General features: G+C 39.5%; 1 protein-coding gene across 4 annotated transcripts in view; it reads right to left on the reverse strand.

Moving 5' to 3' along the window:
* The window catches only part of SLC35F3 (solute carrier family 35 member F3), a 166,722-nt gene that overhangs the window by 20,569 nt on the left and 122,310 nt on the right, over positions 1 to 23,843 (reverse strand). For all 4 annotated transcript variants that reach the window (XM_072993347.2, XM_072993356.2, XM_072993364.2 and 1 more), the window contains one exon: positions 22,866 to 23,190. In XM_072993347.2, the coding sequence (XP_072849448.1) occupies positions 22,866 to 23,190 (325 nt within the window). The remainder of the gene's footprint in view (positions 1 to 22,865; positions 23,191 to 23,843) is intronic.

Raw genomic sequence — 23,843 nt, forward strand, 5'->3', positions numbered from 1 at the left:
TTCGTTTTTTTATGGTGTGCTGAAAACGTCTCTCATGAGAATTTCAACTTTCCCCATTCAATCTGATAGAAGACAACTTCTCTTCCAAAAGAACAGGAAACAGGAGAAGTTTTTCAGAAATCCAGGTTCAGGATTCTAATGAGGTAAGTGAGGATGTATGTAAAGGTTCTGTCCTGTCTTGTCCAATCTCCTTTTTGATAGCCAGCTCCCTCTGCAGGTTCCCACGCTTATTATTAAAGCTCAAGGCAAGACATTGTAAGCTATTTTCTTTCTTGGTTTTTTTTTTCCAGATCAGGAAGTATGAACAGCCAGAAATGTTGAAGAAGGATACAGATGTGTAAAAGAAACAATAACCAAATCCAGCATGCTACATGCCCATGCAATGTTTTGCTAAGTTCAAAAATATTACCAAAACAAATTCTGAAGGGACCTGATAATAAGACCAAAACACACACACCTCTTCCATGGAGAAATAATACTTTGGGGAGATAAAGGACAAAAAATACTTTGGGGAGATTAAGTTTGCATAGGTTTCAGGAGGTGGGCTAACGATTGCAAGCATTTAAAACAGGCTTCAAACAGTTTAAGACACTTTTACAGGAGCGAAAAGGGAGATTGGAAAGGGCTCTTTGATCTCCGTTTCCCTTTTAAAGCTCTTTCCGATCTCCCTTTTCGCTCCTGTAAAAGTGTCTTAAACTGTTTGAAGCCTGTTTTAACTGATTGCAATCGTTAGCCTACCTCCTGAAACCTAAGCAAACTTAATTTGGTGTTGTTCTGAGTCTTCATTAATTTTTGGTGATTTTTTTTCTCTCTCATTGAAAAGCATTGGACGGACGGTCCAATGCTTTTCAATGAGAGAGAGAAAAAATCACCAAAAATTAACGATGACTCAGAACAACACCAAATTAAGTTTGCATAGGTTTCAGGAGGTGGGCTAATGATTGCAAGCATTAATCTGTTCCAATTGGAACGGATTAACCGGTTTTCAATGCATTCCTATGGGAAATGGTGTTTCACTTAACGATGTTTTCACATAACGATTTTTTTATGGAACCAATTAACATCGTTAAGCGAGGCACCACTGTATCTTAATCAGTCTCCAACTCTATCTCTTATCTCTTCTGACTCTGACTCTCTCTCTCTCTCTCTCTCACCGAACCAAAGGCTCCACCTTTTAACTTCTCTCTCGGCTCTGCTGCTCAACCACATTTGCCAACATGAATAATATATGACTTATACCTAACAAAGGGTGAACGCTACATTGCTCTACATAAAGACAGCCTAGGCTATAAGAAAATTGCCAAAACCCTGAAATTGAGCTGGAGCACGGTGGTCAAGACCAAACAGCGGTTTAACAGGACAGGTTCCACTCAGAACAGGCCTCGTCATGGTCGACCAAAGAAGTTGAGTGCCCCGTGGTCAGCATCATATCCAGAGGCTGGCTTTGGGAAACAGACGTATTGAGTGCTGCCAGCATTGCTGCAGAGGTTGAAGGGGTGGGGTGGGGGTCAGCCTGTCAGTGCTCAGACCATATGCCACACACTGCATCGGATTGGTCTCCAGGGCTGTCATCCCAGAAGGAAGCCTCTTCTAAAAATGATACACAAGAAAGCCCGCATATGGTTTGCTGCAGACAAGCAGACTAAGGACATGGATTTCTGGAACTATGTCCTGTAGTCTGATGAGATCAAGATAAACTTCTTTGGTTCAGATGGTGTCAAGCGTGTGTGGTGGCAACCAGGTGAGGATTACAAAGACAAGTGTGTTATGCCTACAGTCAAGCATGGTGGTGGGAGTGTCATGGTCTGGGGCTGCATGAGTGCTGCTGGCACTGGGGAACTACAGTTCATTGAGGGAACCATGAATGAAAACATGTACTGTGACATACTGAAGCAGAGCATGATCCCCTCCCTTTGGATACTGGGCCACAGGGCAGTATTCCAACATGATAACAACCCCAAACACACCTCCAAAACGACCATTGCCTTGCTAAAGAAGCTGAGGGTAAAGGTGATGGACTGGCCAAGCATGTCTCCAGACCTAAACCCTATTGAGCATCTGTGGGGCATCCTGAAACGGAAGGTGGAGGTGTGCAAGGTCTCTTAACATCCACCAGCTCTGTGAAGTCATAAGGACTCCAGTGGCAACCTGTGAAGCTCCGATGAGCTCTATGCCCAAGAGGGTTAAGGCAGTACTGGAAAATAATGGTGGCCACACAAAATATTGACACTTTGTGCCCAATTTGGACATTGTCACTTAGGGGTGGCTCACTTTTGTTGCCAGTGTTTTAGACATTAATGGCTGTGTGTTGCATTATTTTGAGGGGACTGCACATTTACACTATTATACAAGTTGAATGCTCCCTACTTTACATTGTAGCCAAGTGTCATTTCTTCAGTGTTGTCGCATGAAAAGATATATTAAAATATTTATGAAATGTGAGGGGGTGTACTCCAGTGATATACTGTAAATCTCTATGCCACTCTTCAGAAAGATTCAATTTAATCGGGGACAATAACTAGGGTTGTAAATGCTGAAATAAACTACAGAAACCAACTTTGAAGATTTTGATATAAGTTCCAAAAATTTTCAAAATGTTACCATGTTGAGGAAAAAAGCGGCTCTAAGGATAACTGGTTACAGTTGGCTGCTACTCCCTTATACAGTATTACTGTTCATCTCTATACTGTACATACAAACCCATAATGAGAATGGCAATTTTTTTCTTATGGTATTTACCAAACTGAGTTTTAATGGAGATATAAAGATTAAACTAAACAATGTATAAAAATCCTACGGAATGTCATAAAATTGCCTCCCTAATCAAAGAATTGCTGGGTCCCTATTTACAAAACATTTCAGAAAATATTGAATAAATACATAGTTTCATAATATAGAACTAGCATTTATAATACTTATTCCATAGTGAGATGTTTGAACAATAGCACAGATCAAAACTGATATTACAAAGGGCTTTTGTAAAAAACAAAAAGTATTTTAACAGTAAGAACAAAAAAGCTGTTTTAATTTAAAACAACAAAAACCTGATTTGATTTTTTTTAAACTGTCTTGATCACAAGGCACACTTGAAAACTGCATCTGTATCCTATGCTCAGAATAGGCCAGCAGGATCCTCATGAGTGGGATAATCCAAATCAGCAAGTACAGTATAGGACATCCTATCCCCTGGCTGTTCAGCACCCCTAAGTTAATGTACTTAGTGTACCACCCAATACTTCTGGTTTGATGCTGCAATTGTTAATGGAAAAAAGCAGGGGGGTGCAGTCTCAGTAGCTTTCTACTTTAGACTACAAGATGATGTTGACAAATAAACAATTAAAAGCAATAGATTACCCAGTGTACCATTACAAAGCCTTTCCCATCTATTTTTCTTTTAAAGACAAAATAATCCCAAAATCTCTTTTAAGCAACTATGGATGGTTCTAAAATTGACTTTTAAATCCAAAGGTGCAAAATTCTGTCATGCTAAGTCCTCTTGGAACTGCAGCCCTCATGAGTTTAAAAAGTCACTCTAAATCCTCTAAATCCTTAGTAACTTTGGACAGTATTGACTACCATGCTTCATTTTATAAGATAATCTTTTACTATAAATACTTGTTCCGATGTCAATGTAAGAAACCCACACATAATAACAGATGGGTAGACAGTGACATCACCAGATTTTACATAACTCAGCCTCGTTTATTAAGAGAGCATAAAATTAACAAAATAAAAATACAATTTATTAAGTTTTTATTTTATGATTGCAACAAATTATGTATTCATTCTAACCACATTCTTTAGCAAAACAAAGGCTCTCATGAGTAGTTTACAGAGATCAATAATAACAGAGCCCCTCACTTCAAAGGGTCAAAGTACACATTATGTTAAACATATAGCGTGCAAATAAAGCTTCCCCTTTTTAAAACTCTGAAAATACGTCAAAGCAGCCTTAATCCAGATCAGGAAAAAGAAACTTACGTTTGGGAGGGTTAAACCTTTCTACATGTGTATTTTATCTATAAAATCCATCTCCTACTTTTAAAGGTGAAAAACAGAAGGAGAAAGTCTCCATTGAACTCAATAGATTTTTTTTTTTTTTTGGTATTTTGCTTTTTAAAATTACTGTGTCAATGGTCTCCTCCCTCAGATCTTGCAAATTTGAAGGGGTAAAAAACAGATGGAAGGAAAGTGTAAACTTTATTCACATGTACTGACCCTGATGCGTACTGGAACTGCACATACTTACCTGAGAGGTTTTTTAAAGTGATATCTCCCTATACAACATGCGTTTAACACAGCATGCAGCTTTGATCCTCAGATTTAGAGAATATATGACACAAAGACATTGGGAGAGAGTTGCGAAAACAGACTCACACATATACTCATACATTATTACAATTGCAAGATGAAATACAAACCATTGAAGAAGAAAACAAACCAAAGGTTTTTGACGGATCTAGCCAGAATGCAGATGATGCTAGTAGGCAAGACAAACGTAAATGGAAGAAAACTGATGAACCACTTGATGCTAATCTTGAATGAATTTAACTACTCACAGGTCACCATATATTACTGAGGCCATAGGGTTTTTTGAACAAATAGGGAAGCAGCACCAGAAGCAGTCAGATAGGGACCTTTTCATTTACAGTGGGGTCTTGACTTAAGAACGGCTCGAGTTAAGAACATTTTGACTTAAGAACCACTCTCATAGGAAAATATTGACTTGACTTACATACTTAGATTTGAGTTACGAACTGAAAAAAACCACGTGGGAGGCAGGGAAAGTGCAAAATGTGAACTTTCAGTTAACTGTTGGCCAGTGAAAAGGGTGCCTGTCTGCTTCCTCACTCCTTCCAGTGTTTAGAGAGTGGATTGGGAGACAGTCTTCAGGCTGCCTGGTACTGTACTGCCTGGACTGTATTTTCCCTGCCTTCCCTGAACCTTTCTTGACCTAAGAAAAAAAGAAACAAAATATCCCCCTCTAGTGGTCGAAGGCGGAATAGCAGCTTTCCATTAGTTTCTATGGACGGAAAAGAGCAGATACGGATCAAATGGTTTTCAATGCATTCCTATGGGAAATGCAGATTTGACCTGAGAACTTTTTGACTTGAGAACCACCTTCCAATACGGATTAAGTTCTCAAGTCAAGACCCCACTGTAATTCTAAACATTCTACTACCTATATTTGGTATAATTGGCCTCTCATTGAGGAAATGTACACACCAGACATACATCTGAGTCACAGCGGCTCTTTCTCCATACTATGGAATTCATAAACATCCTGTCCCTTTGACATTGTGGATCCATGCATTAGTTCGATATTGATCTCAATTTGCTGTTGTTTCTGGGTCTATTTTATTTTTGGGGTTATTGTTTGGATCTCATTAATTACGTCTTTATGGTTTGGGGTGGGTAGTTGTGTTTCTTTTTATTGCTGTTAGCAGCCCAGAGAAGTGCCTGTTCACTAGATGGGCAGGATAGAAATGTAATTAATAAAATAAAATAAATCAAATCAGTGTAAGTCCAATGTTATAAATTGCAGTAGCAAACTGTTGCTAGTTAAGAGGTCAACATTTACATTCCTCATTGTGCACTAATTGTGCGACTGGCTATGTGATTAGAAATGCAAGTCTTGATTCCTTAACTATTGGCAATTTGCTTCTAAAATTTATGTTGTCTTTGGCTTACACTGGTATATGTAAACAATAGTAACAAAATCACTTTAAAAACCATTTGCACTCCTTTCTAAAACAGATCACTCTAGATTTGATTTGTGAGTTTGGCACTGGTGAGCCTGGGAGATATCAGAGTTCAGAAATGCTTCCTGAAAGTCTGCATTTTAAAAATAGCACATCTTGGCTATGTGAAATGTTTACTTTGAGGAAGCAGCTAAGATTTGGTTACCAGCACAAGTCCACTAGCAAGCTGAGATCTGAAAGCTAGAAGTGCAGCTGCTGTAACAGTGAGCCTGAGCATTATGTCTAGCTGCCATTGATTTAAATGTCACAAAAGGGTTTGAGAAGTGATGTCACTAAAGGAAGACTTGGAAGGCATTAGTGTTTTAACTCAAAGATCAGTTAAAAACTTTTGTTGGATTAACTCATAGTTTTGAATAAAATCTTCTGGATGCAAATCAAGTGAGCAATTTTAGAAACCCCAGGTTACTTCTAGTTTGGTGGCTCTCAGTGCTACCAAATCACAGCTTTATGTTGTTGTGGGTTTTCCGGGCTGTTTGGCCATGTTCTTGAAGTTTTTCTTCCTAATGTTTCGCCAGTCTTTGTGGCCAGCATCTTCAGAGGACACTACTCTTGTCCAGTACTTCTGTGTTTTAAAATAGAACAGGAAAAACAGCCACCCACACATAAAGTATTTCCGCCATACATCAAAGGGGTCACAGACCACATGAGGAAACTTTTGAAAAAACACAACCTACAAACAGTATTCAGGCCCACCCCAAAATACAACAAATGTTATGGTCAGCAAAGGACAAAAGGGACCCCCCTCACCACTGCAGGAGTATACCGGATACCTTGCAGTTGTGGCCAGGTATATACTGGAACCACAAAATGCAGCATCCACACCAGAATCAAAGAACACGAGAGACACTGCAGACTAAAACAACCGGAAAAATCGGCAGTAGTGGAACATGCCCTAAAACAAACTGGACATGACATTCTATTTCAAAATACAGAAGTACTGGACAACACCAGCAATCATTAATCTGCACAGGGAAGCCACTGAAATTCACAAACACCAGCAGAAAAGAAGGAAGTTTAAAACTCAACAAAGCCTGGCCCCCAGCACTGAAAAATACAGCCTGCAAAAGGTCAACTAACTCTACCAGCCACAAGGGCCGGTGATCACTGCACACAAAAGACCAGCTGATGACACCCATCAATCACAGTGAAAAATCATCTCTTCCCCCTATCACAACAATACACTCACAACAAAAAAACATGCTGATCACCATAATCATCCAATCTCCTGAAAAGGACAAAAGCTGACCTCACTGCTATAAATAACTATCCAACAAACTGCACCAGAGCACAGACAGAGTTCTGACTCCTGTCTTCTGAAAATGCTGGCCACAGAGATTGGCGAAACGTTAGGAAGAAAAACCTTAAGAACATGGCCAAACAGCCCAGAAAACCCACAACAACCATCGGATCCCTGCCGTGAAAGCCTTCAAGGATACATTTTTGTTGTTCTGTGCATGCAAAGCAAAAATATCTGAAGAAAGGAGTCATGGCAATCCCTGAAGGCTCTTCATGTGAGCAAGAATCTTGATTTCCCCGTGTTATGGCCTACACTGAAAGTCTCCAGGGATTGTTGAGTCTGTTCAAGTCTGATGAGGACTAGTTTGCTCTACTCCTTCATGTGTTTAACCCACACAAAGAATAGGACTATTCTATTCGAGTAGAATATTCTGGAGCTTACTTTTAGACCAGGATGCTTGGACTTGTAAGTCAATCCAGTCACCATCTGTAAATGATGCTCTGCTTCTACCCAAAAATTCCTGCTGGTTTCTCCTCTAACTCCACCATCTTCCTCTGTCACAAGAAAAGTGTATTGGAGAGGTGATGGAGGTGGCTTACAGAACTGGGGTAAGCAGATCTCTTTGCTTTCAGATGCATTTCACTGCAGGGTCATGATATCCCTAGGGAACACTAGATCTCTGGAAATATCTCTCATAAAATGGGATTTAAAATTCTTGTCTGTGTGTTTTTTGATGCTGAATAAATACTTGGATTTTTAAAGGTTTCATCGTTTGGGGAGCATATGCTAGATGTTTGCAAAAAATAAAGGTGTAGAAGCTGTGGACAAATCAAAAAAGCCAGTACCGCTGGTCATTTACAGTTTTCAGCACTCACTCGCCTAAATCCAATTGTTTTTCCCAACTGAAGTAGACTCACTGAACTGAAAGGAATTACACCATTGTTGTCTTAATCATCTACTTGGGTCTAAAAATTGGATTTATACATTTTCTTCCAGTCTCTCTCTCTCTCTCACACACACACACACACACACACACAACACACACACACACACACACACAAACAGAGAGACAAAAGAGAGCAGCACAGGAGCCACATACGTGTTTTCCATTTATTTAAACAGATTTTGAACAATGTGCTTTTCATGCTTCACAACAAATATAAAAAGAACATTCCCCCCAAAACTAGCCAAATAAATATTATGATTATGGACAAAGTTAAAACAAATGTGTTTGTATTATGTGTAAACTCTGCCTTTTTTCAGCCAATTTCTCTTCTACTACTGTGCTTATTATAGTTATATTTCTATATTTATTATTGAACTCCCCTTCAGGGATTACAGTGGATGTACACATGGGGTGAGTGAGATTCCACTCCCCTCTTAGTCACTGCCTCTGCTTCATGTCTGGATGAATTGTGAAAAGAGTTTACATACAAACAACATAAAGGTTCCATCCACACAACTGGAAAACTTCTGTATAGGCAGAGGCAACCCCTGGCCATTTTACACATGTATCAGCTCTTAGAATACTCTGACCTAATGCACACATGGGTTGGAATCAGGAACAGCAACCACAATTCCTCCCCTCCTCTTCTGTGTAATGGATGAAAGGAAATTTATATTCCAGTTGTATTTAATATACCTGGAGCACATTAATTCCCTGGACACCTATCGTATCTACCTTTATCTACAGCATTATTACCTATTCTGTAGTATAGTTAAGCATAATACTATATTGTATATGCTATAATATACAAGTTGGCTGGATAACTCAGTGGTTTAGGTATGTGAGTTCAGTGTTAGAGGTTGGGAGTTTGATTTCCCACTGTGCCTCCTGCAAGTAGAATCAGTCTTTGTGGCCTGGGGAAAGGATCACCATTTCAGAGAGTCCCCAGAAGAAAGAAATGGTAAACTACTTCTGAGTATTCTGCACCTGGTAAACCCTGGAAAGGGTCACCATAAGTCAGAACTGACACGACAGCACATGATTATTATTCTAATATCCGTTACTTACCTGTCTAAATATACTGACAAAATCTTATTGGATGTTTATGTATATACAAGAGTATTTGCAGCCGAGTGTGTGTTGGATGCAGGCCTGGGACACAACGGGGTGCATAATCAGATACAACCAGCACCTGGTCAGTTACCCTCAGCAACCTCTTGTGACTGCTCTTGTGTATGCATAAAAATCCAGTAAGATTTTGGCTGTATTTACAATGAGTCTTTCCAACTATGACAAACGTTAAAATAGTAACAGATTCAAATAAAAGTACCCAGGTTTTCGCATCTATGTAATGTTTGCAATAACAACTGGTTAAAAAAAAAAAATCAAAACCCTAAGACTGATACTTAACGAATGCAATTAAAATTATACAATTAAGGTTTTTTTAAAAAAATTAAACAAGCATTATGTGGCAGTCTCTGCAGACACAAGTGTACCAATAGTATGCCTTCATTTTGCAGATTAAGCGATATGAATCTTTTACGGAGGACTCATGGATGGGAAGTTTTTCTCACTACAGAGAGAAGTTTTAACACAGTGAATAGTTCTAATGGTCAAACACAATCTAGTGCAGAGCACAGCAGGATCTGCACTCACTGACATCACATTTGTGTGTGTGTGTGTGTGTCTGTGTGTGTGTGTCTGTGTCTGTGTGTGTGTGTGTCCCCAACAGAATAGTTCTTTATGTCAAAGAGACTGTACGTGTGTGTGGGATTTTTTGGTTAGCAATGTGATTATGATATAAAAGTTGCTACTATGATGATTTTCTTTTTTAAAAAACCCCCCAAAAGCACCACCAAGATCCAGAGGATGCATGCATTACAACTAAGCATTCTCTGCCACCTTTGTGTCCTTGTAATGATGATTAATGATGGTTAATTGGTATGCCCCACATCCACGCCTTCCTTCATTAACACATAGGTACTCTGGAATAGAAAAGGTAAAAGTTAGAGCTTTAAAATTATTCTCATCCAAAATACCAAGGGTAGGAGTGGAAGTAGGAGAGGAAGGCCTGCAAACGGCAGGTGTCTGAATAAGCTCTGATCAGTTCAGCACTGCCAGGCAGAACTGACATAGCTCATACCTAATATGTTGCCATTAAGATACCAGCCTGCTTGCTTTTTTAATGATTTACCATGGGTGAGTCCAAGAATGGCCCAAATGAGCGGACACTGCACCCTGACTTCCTTTTCAGACTCCTAATCATGATGACACTAGACAGAAAAAGCAGAGAGACTGATGTTTTCTGAAATAGAAAATGTAAAGAAGATTTATGGCATATCTAGACAGCGGTTGCTCCTTTTCTATGAAAGCAGCTGGAAGTCTCGCCACTTGTCTTAAGATGGGAGAGGGGTTGGAAGGAGGGATTTGGAGCTGTCACTACAATGGGTAGACACAAGGTTGCCAAGGCTCTGCCTAGGATTGCAAGGCAGCCTTTGAAGAAGTCATGGCCGTCTTGATCAGCTGGATGCCAACGTGCCTGTTTTAAGTAAATTCCAAGTGTTTGGGAATGAAGACCTCACATGCAGCAGTGACCTCCATTCAAAGGTGAATCTTAAGCTTTTAAAACAAATTCAGCCAAATCTGTTTTGGTTCTTCTCCTTGATAGTGTGTGACATCAGGAATTGAGGTGGATAGTAAAGGTAAGGAAAGAGAAATCAACAATTTTAAGAAGTATCTGAGTAGCCAGTCTAGACACCTAGATGATGAAAAGGAGCTACTGATAGAAATAAGGCACATTTGGAGCCAGGGTTTCAATTAGTCCTGTTTAATCCTGGCAAATCATTCTGAGTGTTTGAAAGACCTGGACACCTTGAAACACTTGAGCTGTAGGATTCCTGTTTGTCTGTCTATCCATCTACTATATTTCTGCCTTCTATCTTAAGAAAGATTTCATACTTCATAAAGCAGAATAAAAACTCATAAAATAATCTCACAGGGCTCAAGAGATTAATAAAAAAAGAGGTATGATGTGCCCTGCAGGAAGTTGAGGTACACAACAAACTGACTCATCTATGCTATGTGTTTGGGGTTTTTTTTAAAAGACACAAACCATGTAGGAAACAGCCGAACTGCAAAAAGGTAAGTAAATCATGTTTTAGAGGAAAGAATTCAGAGAGAACTCACCCCTCACAAGATTTTTACTCTTTAGCCTTCTTTCTTCCTCTTTTGCTTCATCTTGTGTGTCAAAGACGGCTGAAGACTGGTGTACGGAACACCATGCATGTGATAAACCAAGCAAGCTAAACAATGAAACCAGATCATAGAAGCAGACTAGTCGTATCCCTGTGCAAGGTGCTAACATTATGAGTTAGAATTCTCATAAATAATCCAAGCTTTCCTTCACAGTTCTCCAAGAATTCCCAAAAAGGAATGATCCAATTATGATTAAAAATGAGGAATGTTTATTTCAGGACTGCCAGGTGATGCCATGAGATTTTGGAGGCAGAACAAGGGAGTAAAATAGTGGGAGGTGGCAGTTTAGAACAGCTTCTGGGCCAACTAACTGTGGAAACAGGCATGAGGGGAAGCTGTGCAAATGGGCCCAGAATCCAAGGAAACCCCAGGAAATTAATATGACAATCCAGACCTAGGAGGCATCTGTGCAGGTGGCAAAATGCCCCTAACAGCTTGCCGCCATTGTTGCTACTCCTGCTAGAGCCCGCAGCCTGCATGGCCTTCCTTGTAAAACACGTGGAGAGTTTTTCCAGAACCGTGTTGCAGCAGATTGCTGAGGACTATCAGAGGCTCATTACCAGACCATGGGAATTCCCCTCCTATCATGCCCCATGTTGTGACAGTGGCTGCTGCTGCTATTGGGGCTTGTGGATGAAGACAGTTTAGAGGTTGTAAGACTGGTATTCCAATTCCTGCCTTGCTCTGAAAGGCCTGATGGGGTCCAAGTGAATCCAGCTGCCAGCTCTCCTCTCAGTCCTCTGCCCTTGCTCCTGCTGTGTGATTGTGTATACACGCACATGCACAGCACAACTGCAGCAAACAGTTTCACACTGAGCCAGTGGCTCTTAGTGCCAGCTAGAATTGGGTAGAAGCAGGTATCTAGGGTTTGCCCCCTTCTTACCATATAAAAACCAAACTTTCTCTTTCTCCACTTGCCTTGAGATTTGTCTCCACAGCCGTTCCCTGAGATTTCAGCTGAAAACCCTACTTAATACTTATTTTACTGACCTCACCATTTCTCAGCCATCCCACTTTTTGAGAAGAGAAAATGTGAGTATTTAATATAAACCACCAGCCAAATCTATACATTACTCACAAATATAACATAGCACATCCGAGAAGAGAAGAATTCAAGAACAATTGCATCTTCAATTTATTCTGGTTAATGATTTTTTTTTATGTGTGATTTCATGAAAACATACTTGCAGATGATCTAACTTGACACTGAAGAATCCACAGGAAAGATTACTCTCCTTGTAAAACTACTCTTATGATAAGCCCATCTTATATACATTTCTTTCAATAGCATTTAATTACTTTTTTCTCTTAACACTTTTATCTAATGGATTAAAGGACTTTTAAGATTCTTATAGCACTCTATGTCAGCACTTCTCACTACACACTGAAGCTGAGAAGCACCAGCTCATGTAATTAACCCTATTCTCTTCAGCCGCAGATAAAGGGGCAGAGGCGGGGAAGGCTTTGGATGGAGTTGCAAATATATTAACATATATGTTGGCCTTAACATAATCATTGAACTGTATATTTTACACACTTCTTACTATTCCAATAACTGTTCACACAATTTTTTAGGAGCTGGGAACTAGTTCAGAATAACATGTTCAAAGCACCATCAATGAAAAAAAAAAACCCTGGTAATGAGGAAAGAAAGTTCTGCTTAAAACTCTGGAAAACAGCTAAAACAATGCCTTACCATTACCTTAAATAACAAAGAAAATTACATCTTGTTAGAGAAACATATCCATGATCTCTTATGCAACTGTTCTATCAAATACAATACATGGAGTGTTTCAGTGAATACTAATGTCAGGATAAGTCTTCAATCTCTGAATCTTTAGACACCGCTTTGCTTTTTGCTATATCTGACTTACACATTTCACTTACCCTCTGGAGCATGGGTATGGAATCACAGAGGGCAATGCACCTGTCTATCTCTACACCTTGGAGGGTCACACCCACTCATGTGACTCACAACCTTATCTAGATTGGAAACTCAAAACATCTCCTTACACTCTCTACTGGCCAAAATTTGAAAAAAGATAATTACTTTTCAGAGTAGGAAGCCTTAACTCATCTCAAAACATGGAAAAAATTTCCTTTCGACTTGTTGACTGACATGGCTCTGACTCTTTTGTAAAATCAGGGAAGATTTAAGATAAGAGTTCTCATGTATGGCCTATGCAAAAAGGATTTAATACTCCTTCCTGGCCACACATCTTAACATTACAAAGAGCCTTCAATATGTCAGGGAAGCTGAGAAAAACCAGGAAGCTAGACTCTATTATAAATCTAGATTTCTAGCAGAGTCATCCAAAGATGCATACTTCCTCTTCAGGAATTAGTGCTTGCAACAGGAGAAGAGAATTGAGAATTCTAATGGTGATGAGGCAAATTCTTGAAGGGAAGGTACTGGATCGTGGCAGTCATGAAGATAACGCTGGTGGAGGATGTCCCATAAACAACCGCGATGGTGGCTCAAGCTAATCATAGGTGACTGCAATACAAAAGTAGGAGGTGCAGCACAACCAAATATTGTTGGACAGTTTGGCCTAAGAGTCAGAAATGAATCAGGAGTGTTATTCAGAGAATTCTGTAAAGCCAGCCATTTGTATATGGTGAGCACAGATTTCAGGCAACTGAACAGTTACTCTTACACTATGTTACTCACCCAATACAGATTTCAAAGAGATGATATACTGTAACTGGAAATAGAAAAATGAGGAAACTCCATTCTTTCTACAAAAGCAGTGGGCCGTAGTACAAACCATGAGATGCTCATATCAAAAATTAGAGTGAACGTGAAGAAGAACACTAAAAATCATAGCACAAAAATGCAGTTTAAATATAATTTCTGAAGAATTTAAGAATCTTGCAAGGAATGGATTTCCATTACTACACTTAATTAATTGTGAGCCAGAAGCACTGTGGATTAAAATGAGGGATATTATCAGGGAATAATGCAAAAAGACTATTCCTAGAGCAAAAAGAAAATTTTAGATGGATGGTTAATGATACATTTTATAGCTAATAACAGACAAGAACCAAAAGTAAAAGGTGTCAGAAATAAAGTCAGATCTCTAACTGCAGCTTTTCAGCAACTTGCACATAGGAACAAAGACAACAATTATAATAATCATTGCACAGAAATAGAAGGGGACCAAAACCAAACCTAATCAAGCCAGGAGAAACAAAATAATTTCTTCCATAAGACCCAAGCAATTTCTCACATAAAACTCGAGCAATCAATTAAATCAAGCCTTCAGATGCAGAAAGATTTACAAAGACTTTTAACATCCAAGATAGACACAATATACTGGGAAACTATAAAAAGGAGATTTCAGGGATGACAGATTCCTTCAAAGAAGAATCCTTTGGCAAAACCTCACAGCTTTAGATTGCAAACTGGAAGCTGCTTGTGAAGGTACAGATGGAGTACAAATAAAGCTATTTCACACTATAGAGACTGAAAGTATCAAAATTCAAATAAGAATATGCCAACATAGATGGAAAATGGAACAATGACCTATAAACTGGAAATACTGAATATACATTTCCAATTCTGAAGTATGTATGCTCTTCTTACTCATTCTTTATAACTTTATACTCTTAATGTAGAACTAGATCATAACAAGAAAGCATTAATGGTTTCATGAGATTTTCTTCCTGGCAGTATGAAATATATTTGGCAATTTAACATGAGATATTTCCAAGATGAATCGGAAAATATTGCCTTGAAATGATGACTAATTAAATCTGATTTTCTTCTATGCTTATTTTATTTCCATTGATACTCCAAAAATATCAATGGAAATACATTACTTGATTTAGATAAACTATGTAGTTCATATGGAAAGTCCTTAAAGAAATGGGAGTGCCTGATCACCTTATCTGTCCCCTGGGAAATCTATATGTGGGACAGGAAGCAACAGTTAGAACTGGATATGGAAAAAATGATTGGTTCAAAATTGGGAAAAGAGTACGACAAGGCTGTATATTGTCTCCCTAGTTATTTAACTTATATGCAGAATACACCATGCAAAAGGCTGTACTGGAGGAATCCCAAGCCGGAATTAAGATTGCTGGAAGAAATATCAACAACCTAAGATATCCAGATGATACCACTCTGATGGCAGAAAGTGAGGAGGAATTAAAAAACCTCGTAATGAGGGTGCATGAGGAGAGCACCAGAAATGGCCTGAAGCTCAATATAAAAAAAAAAACCCTGAGATCATGGCCTCTGGTCCCATCACCTCCTGGCAAATAGAAAGGGAAGATATGGAGGCAGTGACAGATTGGGCTCCATGATCACTGCAAATGGTGACAGCAGCCACAAATGCCACCCCTGCTTCTTGGGAGGAAAGCAATGACAAACCTAGACAACATCTTAAAAAGCAGAGACATCACCTTGCCGACAAAGGTCCACATATGGTTTTTCCAGTAGCGATGTATGGAAGTGAGAGCTGGACCATAAAGAAGGCTGACTGCCAAAGAACCGATACTTTTGAATTGTGGTGCTGAAGGAGACTCTTGAGAGTCCCCTGGACTGCAAGGAGAACAAACCTATCCATTTTGAAGGAAATCAACCCCTAGTGCTCACTGGAAGGACAGATCCTGAAGCTGAGGCTCCAATAGTTTGGCCATCTCATGAGAAGAGAAGACTCCCTGGAAAAGACCCTGATGTTGGGAAAGTGTGAAGGCAAGAGGAGAAGGGGATGACAGAGGATGAGATGGTTGGACAGTGTCATTGAAGTGACCAACATGAATTTGACCCAACTCCGGGAGGCAATGGAAGACAGGAGGGCCTGGCGTGCTCTGGTCCATGGGGTCATGAAGAGTCGTACACAACTTAACAACTAAACAACAACAATGCAGTTCATTTGAAACAAAATCCTTGTATCTTAAGAGGAAGATAGTATAGTACTGATTTCTTTCACCATAATCAATATGTAGAACCATATATATGGTATGAAGGCTTCTGATATTTGTCACTGTGGTTGGAGCTGTGGCCTGTCCTTCTAATGTTATTAAAACAAAGAAAGTTGATACTGGAACCATTGGTGATGTATTCTAAAAATAATCAAACAAGGAGTGTGCCTTTAAATCAGAATTAAATAAAAGCCTCCCCAAACACTGTAACAATCAGCTGTAATAAAGTACCGGCCTCTCCTCAGTAAGCCAAAGTTCTAATTAGGGCCAATTGTACCATTGGGAAAGGTGTTCCCTTGAGACAGACTAGCATCAACAATGTGAGGCTTTAAGAGTTACCACAGGTTTACTTTGCTTTAAAACATTCAATGTAGCCACCCCCTTTTAAAAAGGAAATAGTTTTAAGCAGCAGCCTTACCTCTCTATGCATGTCCACATAGTGAGCAAATTCTGAAACAACTCCTTGCAGAATACAGTGGGCCCTTGACTTACGAACGGCTCTAGTTGCAAACTGTGACACAAACGTTTCGGGTTACGAACCCGATCTCATCGCAAGTAGCAGACCCTACTTGTGAACGCAGATCGAGTTATGAAACCCAAAGGCAGGGAGAAAGGGCGGGAAATCTGAATTTCCTGCCCTTCCTCCCTGCCTTTGGAGCTTTCAAAAGGCTTCCTCCGACATCGGAGGAAGCCTTCTGAAACCTCCGAAGCCAAAAAGGCAGGGCGAAAGCGCAGGAAGTTCGGAAGGAGGCTTCCTTTGAAACCTCCAAAGCCAAAAAAGAGGCAGCCCCGGCAGCATTGGGTGAGAGGAGGGAGCTGATTTCTCCCTGGCCGCTCGGCTTGCTTCTCCAAATGAGAAGCAAGCCGGGCGGCCAGGGAGAAATCGGCTCCCTCCTTTCACCCGATGCTGAGTCCCCTTCGCGCCGGGCTGAGCTCAGTCCCTGGCCCAGTGTGAAGGGGACTCAGCAGCTGTGGCAATATCAGGGGAAAAGCCTTGCTTCCCCAGCACCTATGGGAGGACTTCGGCCGGAACGGATTAATTAGTTTTCCATGCATTCCTATGGAAAATGCTGGCTCAATTTACGAACTTTCCAATTTACGAACTGACTTCCCGAATGGATTAAGTTCGGAAATCAAGGGTTGACTGTACAAGCAAAACCCACCTTTCTAGTTGCTACTGCAGCCACCCATTTCGCTGCTTCTACGCCTCCATGCTCCAGAGCAATCAGGAGGTTTACGATAAGCAGAGGCTCTTTGTGCAATTTCAGAAGACCAAAGAAACATGAACAAAGGAGAACACTGGTTACAGAGCCAGAGGGTACAGAGCCAGTGGATACAATCATTCCGAGCAAGGCAGGGAGTGCAGTGCCAAGACTTAAACAGGTGTACATTCTTGTGGCTCAAGCACTGGCAGTACTGCTGCAAGTCTGAGTAAAAGCTCCTAGCAGACAGGCAGTGAGCCTTCCATCAGCCTGGGCAACCCCACATGTGATCTGCCCTTTAAGGTCATGTGTGATGTGACAGCTAATGGGAACTGAGGCAAATGCTGCAGCTGCTGGACATTTTTTGTGACCTGCCCAGCAGCAAAAAAATATGATGTTCCTCCCTTGGTTAGCATATTACCTAATCCCACCCATCTTGGACTCCTTTTCATGTTAGAATCTCCTGTCATGGCACCTTACTTATCATTGTTTATTAAACCAGATTTAATAATGTTGCTAATGAAAGAGTTTCTTCTGCGACTTCAGGTTGTGTGCAATTTTGTCTCATTGCGTGTGTGTTGTGCTGAACACATAATCAAATTTGGGTCACTATGACTGATGTCATTCCAATTATGCCAGCAGTGATACGCAAGAGGAGAATAGCCAGAATGTTAGAAAAAGAGGTGAGCAAGAAGAAGATGCAGAACTGAACAGAAAATCATCTCTCACTTCTATGTCAGGAAAATTATAAAGTCAGTTACTTAATTACCCATATACATTCAAATAACCACAAAAAGCCACATAAACAATGAAATGTACTAGTTACCTTGAAGATACCATCAAAATATCTATATACAATACACTTATGAATGAATGATGTTCATGGAAAGAAAGAACACAGATAATTTATTTTAAGTTTTATAGAATGGTCAATGATTTTTTTTGAACTCTTAGTTATAATCCACAGATAATATTTTCCCCAAAAGGAGTTTTATGGTTTAACAAAGGATAGTTTTTTAAAACAAACAAACAAACAAACACAAACAAACAAACAAACAAGAGAACTCTAGTTGTTTGCTTTGATATATCCAAAATAAATTTTAATGACTTATTAATTAATTTGGTTATGTTTTCAGCTTTATTTCTTCCAACTAGACCACATCACAATCAATTATATCAATCAGAAGAATATAAATGGAAAATCAGGCTGCAGTACCGTATGTAAACAGTGACTCATTTATGAAGAACATTAAAAAATCAATAGGAGTCTTCTTCAATGCAATTCCTTCTCTGCCATGACCTCAACAGATCTTATTAATCTAACCATGGTCACCTGACTGAAGACAGTCATAGTTCAGATATCTTGAAAAAGCCAGAAGAACTGTTGACTCATACAGCACTGTCCAAATATCAATGGTGGAGTTTTTCTCTTCATTGATCAATGTGATTTTTTCCTCCTTTCATGCAATTTTACCTGGCTAATTCGATATCTGTATTCCTGAAGATCTGCACAAGAACTAACCATAACTGTAATGGCACCATTACCATTTGTTTTTGCTTGCTGTACTGTAGATCCATCCATGAATCTGGTATAACTTTGGGATTCTAAGGTAATGCTAAATACGTATACTAAGACATGTTCTTTGTGAAATCTTTGCATCCATGTGGAGCTGATGGGCAAAATGACATCCCAGGTTATATCTGCTACCTCTCAACCCACCTCAATTCTTGAGTAAGAATAACATGAGATGTCGAAACTTCATTTTCAGGAGCAGGGGTTGGGGGGTAGGGAGTACCAGCTGAATTCTGAGTCAGCACTGGGTTCAGCCTGTTTGCTCAGTGCTTGGGAGACTGGCTCTGGGCACCATTCAGCAACTCTGTAAGTAAAAGGTGATTGTTGAGACCGATTTCACGTCTGCTTCTGATACACAGAAACCATCAGCAGCACATTCTAGCCTGTATACAGGGGAAATACTTGAAATATATCAGGTAGATTACTAGGTAATGGGCAAACTAGTCTATCGCCATGGCAGGCATTTTATTCTTGTTTCTCCATAATCAAACTGATTAAAAATATGGCTTTCAAGTTCTGCTAGCAGTTCATCCATTGTCTTAAGCATTTTATTGTCCTGATGTCCATTTTTGTTTCTAAAACTCCCCATGGCTTAAATGCAAGAAGAAGAAAAAAATGCTTTCATACCAAATCCTGTCAGGGTATTAGCCCTTATTTCCCTTTGAACATGGCTGTAAACATTCACAGCCGCAAATGCAAAACAAGAAATAAGAAAACTCTTGGTCAAGATTTTAAAGGCTTAGGAACATAGGCTGCTTGTTCCTAACAGAATATAAACATAATCCTTTCACCTTTCTCAAACTGGCACAAAATATATAGCGAAGAGAAGATGAATGTCTCTTGAGGCTCCTCTGACACCAGAGGTTAAAGAAGGAAGGAGGAATCAGCAAAAATCATTGCACAATTTCCGGCAAGGAAATTCATTGGACGCCATCCCTGCATTTTTTTTTCTGCCAAAGAAAGGAGCCCTTTTGTTCACAGTGAATGAAACACACACACACACAAAAAAAATCCCTGAGATTCAATATACAAACATGTTTCAAGCCACATCACCTCCAAACCCACAGATATATTCTGATGTAAATGAAGTTTGCGAAAAGACAACTAGATTGTTCAGTTCGCCATCCATAAACAGAGACATACCCAGGAAGACCAGAAGATCCCAAAAACAAAATACAAGTCAGAATACTGCTGTTGACTTGAGGGAATTTTTCCACAAGGGACACTACATTCAACCCCTGGTTGTATTTACAGTATTTTCATATTTAACTTGCTTTCCTTGGAGATTATTCCTTAGCAGCTTGAATCAATAGTCATTAATAGGAACACAAAGTAGAGAGGATGCACTTGTGAATGCTGTATTTTAGTGGTTTTCAAAGTAACCATGAAGTTTTTGTAGGAAGTGGTACTGAGTAAACATGCTAAAGGAAAAATATTACTTTTGGTAATGTGTGTAGTTTTCATTCCATAAGGGCAACAGGATATCACCCTGATCAATTAAAGAATTCATCAAAGAAAGGAATGATTATCTTGTCCCATAGGATAAGCATTTATCTGAATAAAAGCTCTGAACTTTCCAAAAATTTCCAAAAACATGAATTAGGCTTTAAAGAAGTGACCTACAAAAGCATTTAAAGTAAAATAGTATTTGAACTAATGACTCTATACTCTGACACGAGGATGAGTCTGACTGAAAGGTACCCTTGTAATCTCATCAACACATAGAACTACATCACTGCAACACCAGGATGATTCCGGTTGGAGAGCCCATTGGTCAACATGTCTACCAGGAGGTAGGCACACATCATTTCAAATGGACTTAGCAATTAGATCCCAGTGAGCTGTGTCTGTTGCACAGCAGCCCTCCAGGAATAAAGTACTATAGAACTACGGTAACCATGGGGGATTGGTTCCCAGCTGAACTCCCCTCCCACAGATGCCAAAACCTCTGGGTATGCAAACCTTATACGGTATATAGCATAATTTCTGGATCCATCTAGTGGCCATTTTGGATAATACAACTTGGAAATGCATATCTCTGGGGAGGGTGTTATTTAATATTTTCAGGCAGCAGATAACTGAAACTGCAAGTAGTGATTCTGCAGTTATGGCAGCCCTACTGTACTCAGAAGTGGTTCACAGCCCCCCCCCCCCGGTGCCATTCTGGAACTGCGCAAGTACACCATAAAATCATTAGCCATGTATATATACTGGATGATCTTGGTTGAAGATTCAAAATCCCAGGCTTTGCCTCTGCTGCCAGATGCTCCAACACACTTGCTTTAAGTAAAGTAAATGTAGGATGATGCTGATGTTATCCTCTTTCTTCTTTGCCTTCTACTGCTGCATCCTGACTGCCTTGTCTATACAGTGGGGTCTTGACTTAAGAATGGCTCGAGTTAAGAACATTTTGACTTAAGAACCACTCTCATAGGAAAATATTGACTTGACTTACATACTTAGATTTGAGTTAAGAACTGAAAAAAAACCACGTGGGAGGCAGGGAAAGTGCAAAATTTGAACTTTCAGTTAACTGTTGGCCAGTGAAAAGGGTGCCTGTCTGGTTCCTCACTCCTCCCAGCGTTTAGAGAGTGGATTGGGAGTCAGTCTTCGGACTGCCTGGTACTGTTCTGCCTGGACTGTATTTTCCCTGCCTTCCCTGAACCTTTCTTGACCTAAGAAAAAAAGAAACAAAATATCCCCTTCTAGTGGTCGAAGGCAGAATAGCAGCTTCCCATTAGTTTCTATGGACGGAAAAGAGCAGATACGGATCAAATGGTTTTCAATGCATTCCTATGGGAAATGCAGATTTGACCTGAGAACTTTTTGACTTGAGAACTGCCTTCCAATACGGATTAAGTTCTCAAGTCAAGACCCCACTGTAGTACTTCCATTTGTACAATTTTGGTATTTATTCTTTTGGCAGATTGAAGGAAATTAAAAAGAAAAATATTTAATAGCTTCAGCTAGAGAAACTGATAAACCTCTACATCATTACTCTCTAAAGGATGAGCTGACACTTTCCCTAGCAATATCCACATCTAGCTAACGGGTTAGCATTCCAAGTCATTTCAGTTTGTCTGAAATAAAACCAGTTTCTCTACATTGTGACCTCTCTAATTCTCTAAGGACTTTGGCTAAACCATAATGGGTAAGCAACTTTTTTTTACATGGACACCAAGTGAGGACTTGATAATCTGAGGAGAAAAGCACGTGCAGGAGGCCTCAGACTGAGCTGAGAAAAACAGAAATGAATATGTTGCAATATTCCAATATATCCAATATTAATTTGTTGCAATATTTGTTGCAATTTTTAAAAAGCCACTGAAACTAGCATTTATACTGAAATGCATTCCTTGGTTTCAACAATAATGAGGGGGGGGAAATTAAGGCTATACAAACATGAAAACAAATAAGAAAAATAATATAGCTCAAATAGGAAAAGAAGAAAATGTGGAGACTATTTCAGCAGCTTTCTATGCCTCATAACACTGAAACCTTTTCTTAGATCAGTGGTTCCCAGCCTTAGGTAATGCAGATGTTCTTGGACTGCAACTCCTAGGAACCCCAGTCAGCACAGCTAAGGTTGGGAACCATTGTCTTAAATGCAAAAGAAGATGGAAAAAAATGCATCACACGGCACTCAATTTCCTAAGTACCACATGGACATGCTTACAGGAAGTATGCATAGATTAGTACTATCCATACCTGTTTATATGGTATTTTTGAACAGCACTAAAACTGAAAGTGTTGCCATTAGAAAACCTTTATTTAAATCAGTACAGTTTTCCTCTACTCTTCTGCTATTTCCATTTCTATTTCTCTTCTGTGAAACACTTCCCTCCTTGCAATTTTCGTCAGAAAAGTTATAGTCATATCTTGCAACAACACAAAGCTGTTTAATATACCATCTGTGAAAAGTACATAAAACAAAACTATTGAAAATTTAAATCTCCCTTACCTGTATCTTTGCTGTGGAGATTGTTTTTCGGCTGATTTACAAACATGTCCAATGTAATACAAAGGAAAGAATAAAAAGTTCCAGTTTGTTGCAAACCACGTCAAAGTGAAGGGCGCATCAAGTTTATTAAAGGTCAGTTTTGCTAGCTGGGTTGAACCTGACCAGGATGAACAGACGCCAAGTACCACCACTACTCCCCAGAAAATTTTCTTAAGCAGGGTTGCAGAGCATCTCCAGCAACATCGGCTTCCTCTACCACCAGTTTCCATCCCAGCTTGTACTGGGGCTTCTGCTGGGGCTGGGGAGTCATGAGAATGCTCCTCCCCTGGAAAAGAAAGAAGGAGAAGGTGCAAATGTTAGAATTAGTGACCATTACCCTCCACTATTTTTACTTCCAAAGCAATAAGTCACAAACTACACCATTTCATGGTTCTGTGTACCTAAGTAAATAATGTAGTATCTGAATTAGAACTCTTTTGCAGAGCCCAACATGGCATGAATAACATTAGTATCAGTGAGAGGTAACATAACTGGAGTCAACAATAAAACTAACCAATCATCCTCCAAAACTTGTAACTATGACAAACAGAGAATACATGGATACAGATTTAAAATGTTAAAAGTATGAAATAAAATAAAAAGAGAGTATATTATCTTATTGAGAACATTAACTGATTGTTGCTTTTTACACTCTTCAGGTGTATCAGTAATAGAATAAATGGTTCAATTTGCACCCGATGTACTTATTTTTCTCTTATATGTCCGAAATAAACAACTCATGGGTATTGATTCTCAAGAGAACAAAATCAGCTGGAATAGATAAGGATGCATGCACAAGTAGCATGAATCAAGATATTATTATCTATTAATAAATACAGAATAGCTGGCTAACAATGATATGTGGCGTATCCCAATGATCCTAAGACTGGAATACAAACTAAAAATATTAGAGAGAAAGATATCTCTATCGAATGCAAA

This window comes from Pogona vitticeps, chromosome 1, assembly GCF_051106095.1.
Source record: "Pogona vitticeps strain Pit_001003342236 chromosome 1, PviZW2.1, whole genome shotgun sequence".
NCBI lineage: Eukaryota > Metazoa > Chordata > Lepidosauria > Squamata > Agamidae > Pogona > Pogona vitticeps.